Raw genomic sequence first — 15,537 nt, forward strand, 5'->3', positions numbered from 1 at the left:
GGTCCATCTAAGCAGGAATTCCAACACTCCAGCAGGGAGGGAGAGGGGCTGTGACAATAACTGGAGATGCCACCCTCAACGTCAGCTCCCACAATGTCCCCCGAGCAGGATGAGGCACTGCAGCAACCACACACCCATGGGCAGGTTGTGCTGGGGGGTGTTTGCAATCACGGAGGGTCACAAAGCCCAGCGAGGTGGCTCTTTCCTTGCAGTAACTTCGGCGCAGGGAAGCTGTGGAAAGGCAGCGCTGGTGTCTCCTCCTAAGTCCCGCGCTGCCGGCAGCAGGCGTTTTTGGAGAGCGGCTATCAGCCCCTGGCTGAGGACAGCCATCAGCCAGAGCTGCTCCGGGTGGGAGACGTGCGTTATTCATTTGTCTGCCTGTTGGCCGAGCCGCTCCCACAGACGGTTCCTGTTAAGAGGGAGGGTGCGGCTCCCCGCTCCCCTCCTCTGGCAGCCCAAGCCGTCCATCCCGGCCTTGGTCAGCTTCCCGCCTCCCGCCCGCGCCGAGGCAGCCTTTGGGGGAGCTGCGCTCTCCCCTCCAACGCTGAAATCACCACTGGTTTAGAAAAAAAGCAGGCAGAGAAAATATGTTGGAGGTCTGGGAGGTTTTTGGGAGCTGCTCGGCTCGGCAGAGGAGGCTGTGGCAGCTTGTGGCCAGGCTGACCAGTGCGGGGCTCCCAGCGTGGGGACCTCTGCAAACTGCTTCAGCATTGCTATGGGGGCAACCAGCCTTGACCCCATGCTCGCCACTGCCTGTCCTGGTGGCCAAGGAGAGGCAGAGCTGTCCCACAACGAACGTCCCTTGCCAGTGGCGGTGCTGGCTGCAGTGGGTCGGGGCTGCCGGGGAGGAGAGCTCTGCTCCCCCCAGCCTGCGGGGATTAAAACCACATCTCACTCCAAACCAGACCTTCTCCTCCCCTCAGTTTGGGGTGTCTCTTTCCCCATGGCTCTGCACAGCCAGAGCCCTGCACCCTGGCATTTTCTCTCCGACTTGAAGGGCATCGACCCCACGGAAAGCAGCTGGCCCACGGTGGCTGCGGGGCCAGAAGGAGGGAGGCTCAGCTATCTAATTCCCAAAATGGAGCTGTGGGTCTCTGGAAGGTTCACACGGGTGCATCCTTGGGGCTTTGGTCAGAGCTGTGAGAGGCAGTTGCAGCCCCTGGACCTGGCAGTGACTCTGCCTGGGGCTGAGGGACAGCTCAGCCACTCCAGCCTGGCTGGACACTCGAACAAGTCAGCGAGGGTGTTGTTTTTTGGTTTTGGTTCTGGTTTTTGTTTATTTGCTTGTTTGTTTGTTTGTTTTTCATACCAGTGATGGGATCCAGGACAAAATGTCTGTGCCAGCCCTCACCCATCCAGCGAGGAGAGAGCCAGGGGTGCGGGGGACAGCAGTCCCTGGTCTGGCTGATGCTCTGCCTATCTTGATGGCTTGTTTCAAGACAGGCTGGGAGGTCAGAGGACAGCGAACGCTGCATATTTCGGCAAGAGCAGTAAACAGCTCCTCCTGCCAGCCCAGCCCAGGGTTTCTTCCAGAGAACCGTCCCCACAGCTCTTCAGGGACAACAGTTTAAATAGCTCTCGGCGCCAGGCCCCCATCCTCTTCTTTGCTGAGATTTATTTCTAGAGCCACTGGATCCCAAGGGGAGAGAGCTGAGCCAGGAGCCCTGGCTGAGGACTCATGTCACCCAGCTGGTGCCCCTGGAGCTGCGTCCCAACTGAGGATCAACACAAGAGCTGCCAGAGTGCCGGGGGCTTTCCTGGGCTGCAAAGCAGCCCCAGCCTTCAGTGCCAAGTGCCGGGAGGAGATTCGGGTTCAGTGTCACTCCTCGGGGACACGGCGGTGCTAAACGGAGTGGGACGAGAAGCCTGGTCCCTGCTCTGCCCCCAGCTGCAGCAGGACCCCCGTGCCCAGCCCTGGCACCCTCACCTCCAGGTGCTGAGGGGTCCTGGTGAGCAGGATGCACCCAGCTCCCTGGGGACAGGCGTGCACCCTCCCCACTCTTGCAACTGGCGATGAGTAAGAGCAGAGGGATCTGGCAGCCCTTGCCTGCTGTCTCACACTGGAAACAACCACACTGCCTTGTCAGATTAAGTACTCCCCTGGCCCTTTGCGGTGTGAATCCTTCATCTGACAGCAACGCTGCTACACCAGCATCTTCCCCTCTTGATGAAGAAGACATGGCAGCTCCCACCAGCTCACAGCCTCTGGACAGATGGACAGACATGTCCTGTTGCACAGCAAGGACCTTGAGCTCCCCAGCCACAGGGCTTCCCTTCCTGGTGAGGAGACTCATGGCTTTCAGATCCCTTTAACCTGCCTGGGAGGAACCAAAGCCAGACAAAGGCGCTTGACCCAACCTGGGAGCTGTGAGGACCATCCTTGGGAAGGGCAAACCACCATGTGCCACCCTGAGCTGGAGTGAGCTTGGCTGTTCAGGACTGGGTGGTCGACCCCACATCCTGTCTCCCCCCAGGCTGGGGTCTGACACCACCTGGAGTGCTCCCACTTGCTGCAAAAGCCCCAAGAACAATCTGATCCCCACCATACAGTGTCAGCGAGGAGCCAGAGACCAGGACTAACCCAGCTCAGTGCAGATTGCAGCAGGCAGGTGCTGCAGCTGCTCTGGGGCTGGTGTGGGCTCCAGCCCTCCCTTCCAGGAGAGCACCTGCTCGCTCCCAGGGCCTGATCCATCACCATCCTTCAGAGGTTGTCAGACTGGCTGTGACATGTCATCCAGACCCCACTGGTTGTGTGAAGGCTGCACCAGAGTGTTTAGACCTGGGATTTTCCCCTGCATCTCTCAGTGACAAGACACTGGGGTTTTATTCCAGTTCAAGAGGAGAAATGTGATTTTTGCCATTGGATCCTCATAAAGAAGAGGAAAGGAAGAGAAAAAGAACAACAAACTACGAGTGGGATGTTGTTAAGCATTTGCTCCTCACTCAAGGGACTCTGCATGGTGCTGCAGCTCCGTACAAAGTACTCTCATGCAGCCTTGAGCTGTCTCTGCTCACCCCACAGTGATGGGGTGCTGGGGGTTTGCAAGGAGCTCCCATCCTCCAGAGATATGAACCATTCCCTCCTGACAGGCTGATGCTGAGGCTCTTAGAAAAACAAACAGCAACTGAAACAGAAATTGGAATTTTGTTCTTCCCCAAGTAAAGAGTTGAGTAAAGCTGGAGGCACCCGCGTCCCGCCGGCTGCAGGAACAATGGTGGTGGATGGGTGAGGAGCAGGCAGGAGGGTGGGTGGGTTGTGCTTCCCTTGGGGTGTGGGGAGAAATGCAAACCCCCCGCAAGACTCAGCGCTGCCAGAACAGGGGTGAAGGGGAGGTGCAGCGGGCACAGCTCTGCACGCTTCACACCCACCCAGCTATTCCCACATTAAAAATCAAAGCATTTTTATCACCATACATCTCCAACACCCAGCTAGCCAGCCAGCTCAGAGAGCCATCCCTGCACAACTGCGTACATGCATATTTACAGGGCTCTGATGAGGAGCTGCAGCACGGGAGGACTGTTCGCCCACTGCGCTATGCACATCACTTGCAATGAGTTGTGTTGCTCCACGAGCAACCCCAGGTACACGGCACTGATGCACAGCTGAAAACACAGGCGGGGGGCTACAAACCCAACCTGCTTGCAGCAGCGGCTGCCCCCACCCTCACCACGCTGCAGCTGTCCCTGCCGTCCCCCACGCTGTCCTGTGGCCGCCAAGGGCATTCTCAACCTGCTGGCCAGACGCAGGTGGCGAGGGACCATCTGGTCACCGCCATGGCCAGCTCCTCCTCCAGGAGACACCGGCCCAGCACATACCGTGACAACACTGCAGGGTTCGGCGCTGTGCTAGTGGTGTGCACGAGTCAGCTCTGGACGACTGTGGTACCTCCTTGTTCCCTCATTTCTCTACCAGCTGATGCATGGGACAGCAGGAGCCTCTGCTTACCCCGATAACTGATTTACTCCACCAGCATTTGCAAGCGCAGCACATCTCTCAGGCTGAGGCTGAGCGCTCTGTTTGTTCCCTGCATCCGGGAAGCACACTGCGAGGATCTGGCAGTCGTTTTCCATGTCTCCACACAGATGGAGCAGCAAAACAGCACTTGCAAAAGGGTTTACAGAAAGCACAAGAGGCACATGTTTTACAGAGGGCCTGAGAAACACGCAGCACTTCTGGGGAAAACGTGCTTGAACACCACTCCCCCTTCCCCGCCCTGCAAAGACTTTTAAAATAAACTTTTATAAACAACTCCCAAACAAGCTTATTTTAAGCTCATCCGAAACAGCCTGCCCACTTCTGACCCAGCACAGAAGCCTGTGCCAAGCTGAAACACTTGGGATGGGTAATGAAAGCAGTCCAGGACAAAACAAACCCGCTCCCTGCCAGGAGAGGGATGAGCAGACAGGACGCCCAGGCTACAACTTGTCATTTTCCCCAGCCACACAAAACCCCGAGCGAAAGCTGCTCCACGCTGACCTGCGGCTACACGCTGGCTGAAAGCACAGCGAGGGAATGGCCACCTCGGTCCCCTGCCCCGGGAGGGGAGTGAAGCATCCAAGGCAAGGACAGCAGCGCAGAGGTGAGGAGTAGCTCTCGCAGTGTCCTCGCTTTCCCAGAGAGCCTGGAATGAAACAGCCGCTGGTAATCGGGGACACAGTGTGAAACGTGTGCTTGGCTGGCAGCCTGGAAAGTGCCCACTGCGTGCGGGAAAATGAAGGCCAGGCAGCGGGAGAGGCTGCCGGGCTGTCCCAGCCTCACCCCGCAGCAGCTGCCGCCGCCACCGTGGCCAAGGGGGCTTTGCGGTGGCATCGCCGCTCCTCAGCCGCGCCGGCCCGGCTCCGCCAGACCTCCCCGCACGGAGGAGGACCTGAGGGGACCTGGACAGCAGGAGACACCCCGGAGAAGAGACGCGAACACTCGGAAAGGACCACGTCGGAGGAAGAGCGGCGGACACCCCCCTGTATTGGGGAGGGGAAACGGGATCCCTGTGGGAGTGGGGTGCAGCCCTGAGGAGTGGCACTCCCCGGCCGCGCATTCCTGGACCTCCCGGGAGCGGGGGGGACGGCCGGGCCGGACGGGGGTCGCCTTACCTGGGGCGGCGTGTGCCCCGCGGAGCGGGCGGCCCCGCAGCAGCGCCTGCAGGCGGGCGGCTCGACGGTGCAGCCGCCCGGTGCGACGACCCAGCTCCAGGACGTGACCCTCGATGTCTCCCAGGAGGGCGAGCGAGTGGCCGCAGAGATCGGCGAGCTGCCGGAGCAGAGTGAGAGCCGCCAGGCTGCAGACGTCCCGCAGCTCGGCCAGCGGCACGGCCGGCCGCCCCCCCCGCGCCACCACGCTCCGCTTGTAGAACGGCATGGCTCGGCTCGGCTCAACTCATCCCCCGGCCAGCCCCGCAGCTGCGAGGGCTCTGGGCCGGCAGCGGCGCCGGGGCTCGGGGCCGGCCGGTGGGAGGAGGAGGAGGAGGAGGAAGGGGAGGGAGGGGCGGCCCGGCTCGGGGATGCTCGGGCCGGCGGCGGGGCCGGGGGCGCATCGCGGCAGCCGGGATGGCGAGACCAGTCCCGGCTCGGAGCGCTGCGGGGACCCGCGGGTCCTCCCCGGGCTGTCTCCGGGCAAAGTCCAGCGCTGGCACTGGGGGCCACGGCCACCCTTCGGTGCCCCTTTGGTAGGGCACAGGCATCCTCCCCGTGCCTGTTTTCCCCACGCCGGGGCTGGAAGGGGTCGGGCCTTCCACAGAAGCTTCTATGGGATTTTGGTGTGGGGCTCTGGAGTTGTAGTTCTCCAGGCAGAGCTCAGAAGCCCAATAGACACAGCAGGGAGAGCACATTAATCTTGCATTTTTCTGGCATTCCTCACCCATGGATGTTCTAGGCCCCCCAGCAGTTACTCTCCTCTGCCCGTTTCCCCTCTCCCCAGAGGGGAGCACATTACAGCAAATATTTGTGCTGGCACAGTAACAAAAATTGCCCTGTTCGACACCGTCTGCAACCTGCCATCCCCTTGGGGTGGCACTGGGAAGCTGCAGAGGTGTATTGACTGCTGGTGTCCCAAGTCCCTGCAGGCCCTGTGCATGGGAAGCTCCCCAGCACTCTGCACAGCCCAGTTTGGGCAAGACTTGGGCAGGGCTTGAGATTGGGCAAAGCAAAGCCACCCAGCAGAGGTGTGGGGCTGCCATCTCCCCTCGGCGGAGGGTGGACACCTGGAATGAGACTTACTGCAGCCTCTGAAGCTTCTTCCTTCAGGTACCTGGACTTTGAAGCTTCATTTTGCAGCCCTGGTGGGACTGTACGTCACCCTGGGGCCATGCTGATGAGTGACCGAATTCTGTGTGCCCCTGGCTGTGTCCGGTCCAGGTGACAAGCCCAGCAAGGCTCAGGGCACCAGGCACAGGACAATGAGTTGGGTTTTCCAGTCCTTTGGCCAGGCTGCTTGCAGCAGAGCCCCAGCTGAGCACAGGAACTCGGCATCCTGGGCAAGAGCAGCAGTGAGGGCAGGACCCTGCCAGCACTCGAGGAACCTTTTGCCCTTCCGTAACCAGGCTAAATTTAACATGTTCTAATTTGATCTGTTCTTCATGCCAGTATTTTTTCCTCTTCAGTGAGAAAAAAATGTGCATTGGCGGTATATTCTTGTGACTGTATGGGAGGGGACTGGAGGGGACACAGGCCTGGCACAGAGTACCAGGGTAGGAGGGGTGGGGAAACGCTGCTGTGGCTCAGAAAACCCTCTAGGAAGGCCAGGTTTAATCTGAAAATGCATTTACTAGTTCCTCACCTACATCTACCCCTGTGCTGGCACATGTCCTGGGCAGTGTGCAGCACCAAAAGTCCAAAGAAGGATGACTGTGGTCGGTGCACTCCCAATTCGGTTAGCCCAGTACCCCATCCTCAGTAGCCCCAGTTGCCTAGGGAGGAGTGGGAACGCAATTCCTACTGGGAAATTCCAGAGCTGGCTGTCATTTCTCCCTGCATGGTGAACCTTTCTTGTCTCCTGAGCTATTCGTGCTCTGTTTGGGCTTGAGTAAATGTTTCTGCATCCAAACCCAGCTCCATGGGGCTGCTACCACCATGTGAAGAATAAATCACCCCCTTCCCTTCCCTTCCCTTCCCTTCCCTTCCCTTCCCTTCCCTTCCCTTCCCTTCCCTTCCCTTCCCTTCCCTTCCCTTCCCTTCCCTTCCCTTCCCTTCCCTTCCCTTCCCTTCCCTTCCCTTCCCTTCCCTTCCCTTCCCTTCCCTTCCCTTCCCCTTCCCCTTCCCCTTCCCCTTCCCTTCCCTTTTTCAGCATCAATAGGTTCCCCTTAGCTCTCCTCTGTGACCACAGCTCAACAGTGTCTTCTGCAGGGCACTCTTGGTGCTCCCCCATGTTGTGTCTTCCCTGGGCAGATGAGACCACGGTGGCTGGCACCTGCCAGGTGAAGCTCAGGCAGCAGGTATGAGCTGAGGGGCACTGCTGGATTTGGTTCTTTCCCCAGCACACGATGCTCCGGCACTTCACGTTGTAGCTGCTGCCTGGATTTCCCCACAGCCAAACTCCCCAGTGCATTCCTACAGCTCACAAGGTGCCAGCAGGGATCTGCCCCAGACAGGTGCATGTCTCCCCATACGCCCTCCACAGGAGCAGCCAGCTTTTGTGTACTGCCTGTGAAACCACGCAGTGGCTTTGTTGAGGCACCATGAAGGTCTCTGTGCTGCAAATGAGGAAACTGAGGCCTGGGTCATGTCCCACCAGGGGGTGAAGAGAGTGAAGACAGCCTGATTACCTTGGCCTGGTCAAGCCCTCATCATGAATCATCATCCGGCTAAGGAGAGCATCTGGAGCCTATTGGGGTCATGGGTCCAGCGCTCTGCTCCACTCACCTCCTGTCCCAGCCCGCCTGTCCTTCCCAACACTGATCTCTCCGAATGAGAAAGAACACACACGGACAATGTGTCTATTTTTATGGCTTTTCCAACGGGGATCTGCTCATTTCAAGATTTCCTTCTAGAGCAAAAATCAAGAGCCAGGTTTAAACTGTCCTTCCTAACACCTGAAGGCGATCCTGTTGGCAGTGGGGGGTGAAGGCAGGGAACCCTGCTGAAACATGAATTTATCCAATTTTCTTCTGGTTTTGAGATAGTTTCCTCTTGCTCTGCCTTGTGATGCAGGTTTGTTATGGTGGCAGCGTTGAGGTGTGCAGTGTTTCCTTTGACTTCTTCCCAGGTCTCAAGGCGGCTTAGCGAGCAGGATATAAAGCCTGATAAGTGGCAAGGGCTTTTTCTTTTGCTTTCTATGTGCCTTTGGCCTCATTTTCAAGCCTTTCTCTGCAGCTGGAGAGGTCTGAACACCTTGCCATCGAGTGCAAGTGGAGATCCTCAGGTAGTCACCTGACTCCAGGAGCCATGGAATTCATAAAACCATCACATGGTGCAAGAGCCTTAACAAAATCACAACATTGGGTTGCTCAGCAACTTAAACTGGCTTTTTTCTAAATGAAGAGTGTTCTCCTTAAGTCTTCTGTCAAATATTTAACAGGAGAAAACTAAAATGAGCCTTTAAATGTGAAGTAAGCTGAATAATGAAGTCACCACATTATTATGATGATCATTACATTAACAGCAGGGCTGGCCAGGGCAGGAGAGCTGGAAATGAGCAGCCATGGCCCTGCAAGAGCTCTGGAGCTGCCGGACAACCCCCAGGGCAGAAATGCCAAGGGGAAGCGGTGCAGAAGCAGCATGGCCCCGTGCCTCCGCTGGGTTATTTCCTTTCAGGTGCAGAGTCTCAATCCTCTGCCGTGGCCAGACGCCTTAGCATGGGCAGAGCTGGGATCCGGGCGCTGCTCCAGGGATGCAGCTCGCTGTAATGGCGTGTGAAACCCCAGCGCACGGAGTGACGGGCTCGGGATCCTGTGGGAAACAGTTCACTTGGCTGCTGGCCGGGAAGGAGCTCAGCCAGTTCTGCAAACACTGATTGCAACCAGATGCTGCTGGGGATGCTGCTCCTGCCCCAGCCCTGCTCCGCCCCGCCGTGGAGCGTCTCCCCGGGGGAAGCGGACGTGCCGTGCCCAGGAGGTGATGACTCGAGGTGGGGCTTTTCTGGGTGGCAGGGCTTTGGATCAGCCTCACTGGCTGGTGAGCGGCCAAGGGCTGCCAGGATTCTGGAGGGGGTTAGCAAGGGAACTTGACCTTTCTCCTTCTCTCCTGCTTGTCCCAGGGCTTCCCACTGCAGCAAGCAACAGGCAGCAGCTTTTAGGCTGTGAAATAGTTGCCAAAGCGCACTGGCTTGGACAGCTGCTGGCTTGGCTTCCACTTTGCTTCCAGCCGAGAGGAGCAGCGGGGATGGAACAGGAGGCATGTCGAGGAGCGCAGAGCCCCAGGCGCGGCAGAGGAGCCGCCTCACCCAGCCGCCCTCACCCCACAGCTGATGTAACGCTGAGCTGGAAGGGGGGACACATGTTTGGCAATGAGGGCTGCCAGATGCCTTGTATGGTTGGGATTTCCTCTGCTCTCTCACTTGCTGGGGACTCCTGCAAGCTGTTGTGCAACCACCCAGCCTGGGGTTTTGCTGCATTCTCTGAGAGGTGACCAGCGAGGCAGCTTGGGGTGCCTGGTCCTGCAAACCCCGCCGGGAGCCCGTGAGTCTGGCTGCCAGGTGCACAAGCTGCAAGGGCAAGGGAGTAGATGCCTTTGCCTCCTGTCTTCTCTCTTAACATCTGGTGATATGAGTAAGGAGTGTCACCTCTTTACCAAATTATCCACCCTAGATGCACCAGCTGGGACCGATGCCTGCGGCATTCAGTGTCCAACAGCCAAACTTGCATTTTTTGCAGAACTGCTTCTTACTGCACCAAGACCTCAATCCCGAGGGCAATGATCATCCAGAGCCCACAGTCGTGAAGGTGACTCAAGCTTGTGGTTCCTGTGGGCGACATCTAAATGGAACAAGACGTGATGGGTGCAGGCTCTGGGACGGAGCTGCTCTGCCCCAGCTGCTCTCCGGAGCCCGCCCCAGGGTCCTGCCGTGCTGCTCCGATTCCTGGGTCCTTCCTGAGCCCAGTGAGCTGCCAGCAGCAGCTGTGGGGATCCCACTGGCCTCCCAGTGCCCACTGGAGGGTGCTCTCTGCCAAGGTTTGCACCGTAGATGCTCTGAGCAGCCCTTGGTGTGGCAGCTGGTGAGAAAAAAATCAGGTGGAGGTGAGAATGGTTTTGCAGGGAGATGCAAAACCATTCCAACCACCTTCCCCAGGGAGGAGGTGGTGCTGGGCCCCACCTGGCACAGTACAGAACCCTACAGGAGTCCCTTTCCCTGCTCCAAAACCCAGCCGTTTCTGCAGCCTCCCTGCTTGCTCTGTGCCTCCTCCCAGGACTCTCCAACCATCCCATGAAATTTTATTGTGCAGCTCCCAGCACGGGCGCAGGGGCTGCAGGAGCCGTGGGTCTGGTTGGGCACACGTCACAGCCCAGGATGCCGAAGGCAGGACAGTGAACAGCACCTGGGGTCACACTGTTCTTCCATACAATCCCCTTTACTTACATGCAAGGTGTCCAGAACTTCATCTGAGTAGTACGGAATATCCCCACCCAGCCGAACGGAGCACAGGTACTGCCTCCTCCCTGTTTCCATCCTCCCTCTAAAAATTAATTGGCAGACCAGATGCTCCAAGAGTGTCTCCTACAACCAGGTCTTCTCCCTGGTGTCATGCACTACCAAAATTTGACACAACACCCCCTGTTCGTAGCTCACACATGGTCCTAATCGTTATAGTAGCTCTTTTTCTTTTAAAATTAGCTCACCTCTATTCTGGTAGGGCCTGCCAGACACGTTGTAGCTGGGCTTTGCACTCACCGAGAGTTGTGTGCTGCATTATTTGTTTGTTGAAGGGGATATTCAGCTACAAACTCATCACCCAGCTCCCTGGCTTGGGTTTCTCTGAGGTGCTTTGGGTTTTTCTGGATCCAGTTCACTTCCCTTGGTGTCATGTACAAACTGGGCTCTGCTTTCCAGTTCTTTCTCCTTTTCAGATCACTGCGGAAAACATTAACATATGCAGCTATGAGATCCGTGGTGGTAGTGTTCACAAAAAATTGAAGATTAAGTCTCCTTAGTTTTCCGTTCGAGCAGTTTTGGTTTGGATTTTGATTTTCCATAGCAGTGATCTCCTGTCCTCTCGCCCGTCTCATGTACTGCACCTTGCTCAGACCTCTGGCTGGCCCCAACAAGCCATACCTCCCGTTGGAAGGAGAAGCAGTATTGGGGATGTTTGGGAGAGACTGACACATTTTCCCTCACACAATCCATGTCATCCTATCTGTGCTCAGTTAGCTTATTTTTAATCATAATTTAAAAACATTTTCCAGGAACAAATACAAAGGTTACGGGCCTGTAACCCCTAGTGACATTCTAGGTCCACGTACATTCCTCCAACCCCTAGTGACATTTTAGGTCCAGGTACATGATTTGCTGCCAGGCAGAGCAGGGGCTGCATTACAGGCTTGCTTTTTTTTGGAAAGCAGATCAGCAATTAAAGTCTCCCCCTTTTTAATTGCATTACACCTTGCTGGGTCACCATTGTGCACCTAATTGGTTTTCCTGAGCTAGAGGCTGGTAATGTTCCTCTACTCCTGACAGCCAAACCCTGCAGACGCCCCATGTGAGCGTGTGTGCACACTCTTGGCATCGTGTCCTCCCTGCTTGGAAGGGTACATTGCACTTAAGCAAAGAAGTAATGTGGATTTTGTAGATTGTTCTGAATGCATCTTGTGGTACTCTCTCAAGATTTCCTTTGACACTGAGACCAGCATGTGCTGGTGTGTGGTTTGCAGGCAGCTCCCTGAGCCACCCCATGAACCTTGGCTGATGCAGACATCACAAAGCAGGGGTGCAGGGGGGAGGCTGTAGTGGGGTCTCACAGGGGTTTCATTCATGTGGAAAGTGCCCCAGTGCTGTGGGACAGGTTCCTGCAGGGCTGGCCATGGCTGGGCCCTGGGGAGTTCTGGGCCCCTCAGTTCCAGAAGGACAGGGAACTGCTGGAGAGAGTCCAGCGCAGCCACCAAGATGCTGAAGGGAGTGGAGCATCTCCCGTGTGAGGAAAGGCTGAGGGAGCTGGGGCTCTGGAGCTGGAGAAGAGGAGACTGAGGGCGGACTCATTCATGGGGATCAATATGGAAAGGGGCAGTGCCAGGAGGATGGAGCCAGGCTCTTCTGGGTGACAACCAGTGACAGGACAAGGGGCAATGGGTGCAAACTGGAACACAGGAGGTTCCACTGAAAGAGGAGAAGAAACCTGTTCCTGGTGAGGGTGTCAGAGCCTGGCCCAGGCTGCCCAGGGAGGTTGTGGAGTCTCCTTCTGTGCAGACATTCAAACCCGCCTGGACACCTTCCTGTGGAACCTCAGCTGGGTGTTCCTGCTCCATGGGGGGATTGCACTGGATGAGCTTTACAGGGCCCTTCAACCCCTGACCCTCTGGGATTCTGTGATTCGGTGCATCACCCTGGGGTCTTGGTGGGAGGGGGCTCTGCACCGCTGGTGCCACCAGCCTCTGTGCAAGGGACAGCAGAACAATGGGCTGCGCCCCGGGTGCCAGGCAAGGGCAACGCTTTAAATTTTCCTCTGTGCTATGACCACACTCGTGAGGCAGAGGAAGCAATTGCCCTCTTTCCAAGGGCTTTTAACAGCACAGGCTCCCAGCACTGGGCTGTTTTGTCCCTGTTGTACAGACAGTCACTGTGGCACCCATCTGGTCTTGCTCCCAACAGAAACGGGATGGTCATGTGGCTCCAACAGGGATACAAGGAACTCCTCTCACCTATCTTAACAAGGAGGCATAAGGTTGCCCATAAGAATGAAAATCATCCTGTGCAACACTCACCTGTGCCTGGGAAACCTCCCACTATTCAGGATCGGATTGTTAATTAAAAACTTTGCAAAGCTCAACTATATTTCCTCCCCTGTATTTTGCAGCATGTTGCTATTTAATCTTCGGTTACACAGAACTCATTATTTGGTGTGCTGGCAGTGATGAGTAAACGCTTAAATAAACTAGCGCAAAATAATAATTATGTGACAAAATCCGCAGGCAAAATTCAATCTACAGAGCAAAGGAACACGGTTCTTCTAATACATACACTGTAGGTATTTGTGTCTCTATGGAAATGATACTTTGACACTGTGTGAATACCTGTGATTTTTGAATGAGTCCTGATATGTGGGTCACCTGGGCAGAGTCTTTGTGGATGTATGTTGCTGCGTACTTGGAATTACTTGTCCTTTTCTTTTGCTGAAGCAGAGGGCTCCAAGCATTCCGGCAGTGCACGTCATTCTGCACAGTGACTTTTGTGTTTGTTCTCTATTTCATCCTTAAGATAATTTACTCTTGCAAATGAAATGAGATTTTTTTCTGTGCCAATAGGTATTTTGAAGATTTCTACCAGTTTAAAAGCCTGTGGTGGGTGGTGGCTTGACAGTGGCATGGTGGGAAGTGCACCCATGGGCGCTGGGAGAACCAGAGTAGGTCCATACCGGAGATGGGGGAGAGCACATCGGTGTCCTGTGCATGTCACTCGGCATGTGAAAACAATGTCCCTGCTGAGCCCTGGTGTGGCACTTGCTACCTGAGAACCAAAACAAGGGCCAGCACAGGGGTAGTCGGAAAAATAATTAGATTCACAGATCAAATGATAACCAGTGCCCTGGGAGGCTTTAGCTTTTAGACTGGGTACTGTTTAAAGCTCATGAGAAGGACACAGCTGGGAATCACAGAACCCCAGAGTGTCAGGGGTTGGAAGGGCCCTGGAAAGCTCATCCAGTGCAATCCCCCATGGAGCAGGAACACCCAGCTGAGGTTCCACAGGAAGGTGTCCAGGAGGGTTTGAATGTCTGCACAGAAGGAGACTCCACAGCCTCCCTGGGCAACCTGGGCCAGGCTCTGTCATCCTCACCCCGAACAAGTTTCTTCTCAGATTCATGTGGAACCTCCTGTGTTCCAGTTTGTACCCATTGCCCCTTGTCCTGTCACTGTTTGTCACCGAGAAGAGCCTGGCTCCATCCTCCTGACACTGCCCCTTTCCATATTGATCCCCAGGAATGAGTCCCCCCTCAGTCTCCTCTTCTCCAGCTCCAGAGCCCCAGCTCCCTCAGCCTTTCCTCACACGGGAGATGCTCCACTCCCTTCAGCATCTTGGTGGCTGCGCTGGACTCTCTCCAGCAGTTCCCTGTCCTTCTGGAACTGAGGGGCCACAACTGGACACAATATTCCAGGTGTGGTCTCCCCAGGCCAGAGTAGAGAAGGAGGAGAACAGATTATTTGACAAGCACCTGCTGCAGCAGTCTCACCATTTCTGGTGACTCCATGTGTGCCTGGCACCTTCAGGATGGGAGGTGAAAGTGGTGGGACTTGGCTCAGCTCCTCCGTGTTCCACCAGCTGGAGATGTTCCCTGTTACATGTGCAGCTGCAGCGCTGTGTTGCTAAGCAAGGTTCTGAATCAAGGTCTGAAGTGGGGTAAGCCTCGACAATAAAGCTCCTGGACCGGGTGGCCTGAAGGGTTGTCCCGTCCCACACTGGTGGGGTGAGGGCAATGGTTAACTCTGCATGGTAACTCAAAGTGACAACAATCACCCGAAAGGTTCAATTAAATAATGAACTCACTAGAAACCACCCAGTGGAATTACAGCGAATATAGGCTTTGCAAAAGTTGGTAACTCTGTCACAAAATTTAGCAAGACTTTAACAAAACCCACAAGATATCACTCTTATGTGCCCAGAATAAAATGAGAAAGAGAGGAAAAGGAGACAGATAGGTCAAGATATCAGAAGAAAGGTAAGATCTCACCACTCCATTGTTCCAGCTAGTGGTGGGTACAAAACTTCGTTAATGCTGCACAGCACACACACAAAGAAAAAACAGATCCAAAAACATGCCAGGTGAGGAAGTTTTATAACCCAGTCCATATGCGTGCAAGATGGGAGAGGGTGGCTTGTCTCCTCCCTCTGCTCGCGCTTCATGCTAACTAAGAAGGTTGTTCCAGAATTGAGTTGGTGGTTGAAAAATTAGAGGAATGGTCACAGTGCTGACGAAAAGTGAGTTGTCTGTCTGTAGGGGGTAGCTGGTGGTTTGTGATTTCTCCTAGCAGTTGATTGTCTGCTAGGTGACCCACCTTGGTCGTCTCAATTAACCAGGAATGAGGACTGAGACCTTGATCGTAATTGTCTTTATCTCAAAAATGTAGGCCTTCGTTTTTCAAAGACCTGGCTGCTTTCACAGCCACCTATCTTTTCCTGTCCAAAGTTGCAAAACCCAGCTGTTTAAGGTGTAACATATAGTGTTAATGAGTCCTTTGTTCTGCAAAGGATGGGGTGTGGGGGGCTCTTCGAGGCTGTCAAAGGGTGTTGACTCCTCAAACGTCCTCATGGAAATGTTGCCAGATCGGTCGGGCAGAATCCCAGAGACTCACATTTATTTGTGTGTGGGGTACTGGTATATCCTACTGGTCAAAGGTTCGACCCATTCCCTTGCCCACCCCCACCTGCTCTAGTTACAGGGCGTCTTTTCCTCAGAAAGAAAA

At 55.5% G+C, this 15,537-nt stretch overlaps 1 protein-coding gene across 3 annotated transcripts in view; it reads right to left on the reverse strand.

The window, feature by feature from the left end:
* The window catches only part of NHSL2 (NHS like 2), a 31,908-nt gene extending 26,476 nt beyond the window's left edge, over window positions 1-5,432 (reverse strand). The window contains exon 1 of one of the 3 annotated variants that reach the window (XM_065846388.2): window positions 5,092-5,432. In XM_065846388.2, the coding sequence (XP_065702460.1) occupies window positions 5,092-5,356 (265 nt within the window). In that variant the 5' untranslated portion in view covers window positions 5,357-5,432. Of the gene's footprint in view, window positions 1-4,477; window positions 5,064-5,091 lie in introns of those variants that run through there. The other 2 variants (XM_065846390.2, XM_071813365.1) reach the window with 2 other exon arrangements.
* Window positions 5,433-15,537: the final 10,105 nt, after the last annotated feature.

This window comes from Patagioenas fasciata, chromosome 11, assembly GCF_037038585.1.
Source record: "Patagioenas fasciata isolate bPatFas1 chromosome 11, bPatFas1.hap1, whole genome shotgun sequence".
NCBI lineage: Eukaryota > Metazoa > Chordata > Aves > Columbiformes > Columbidae > Patagioenas > Patagioenas fasciata.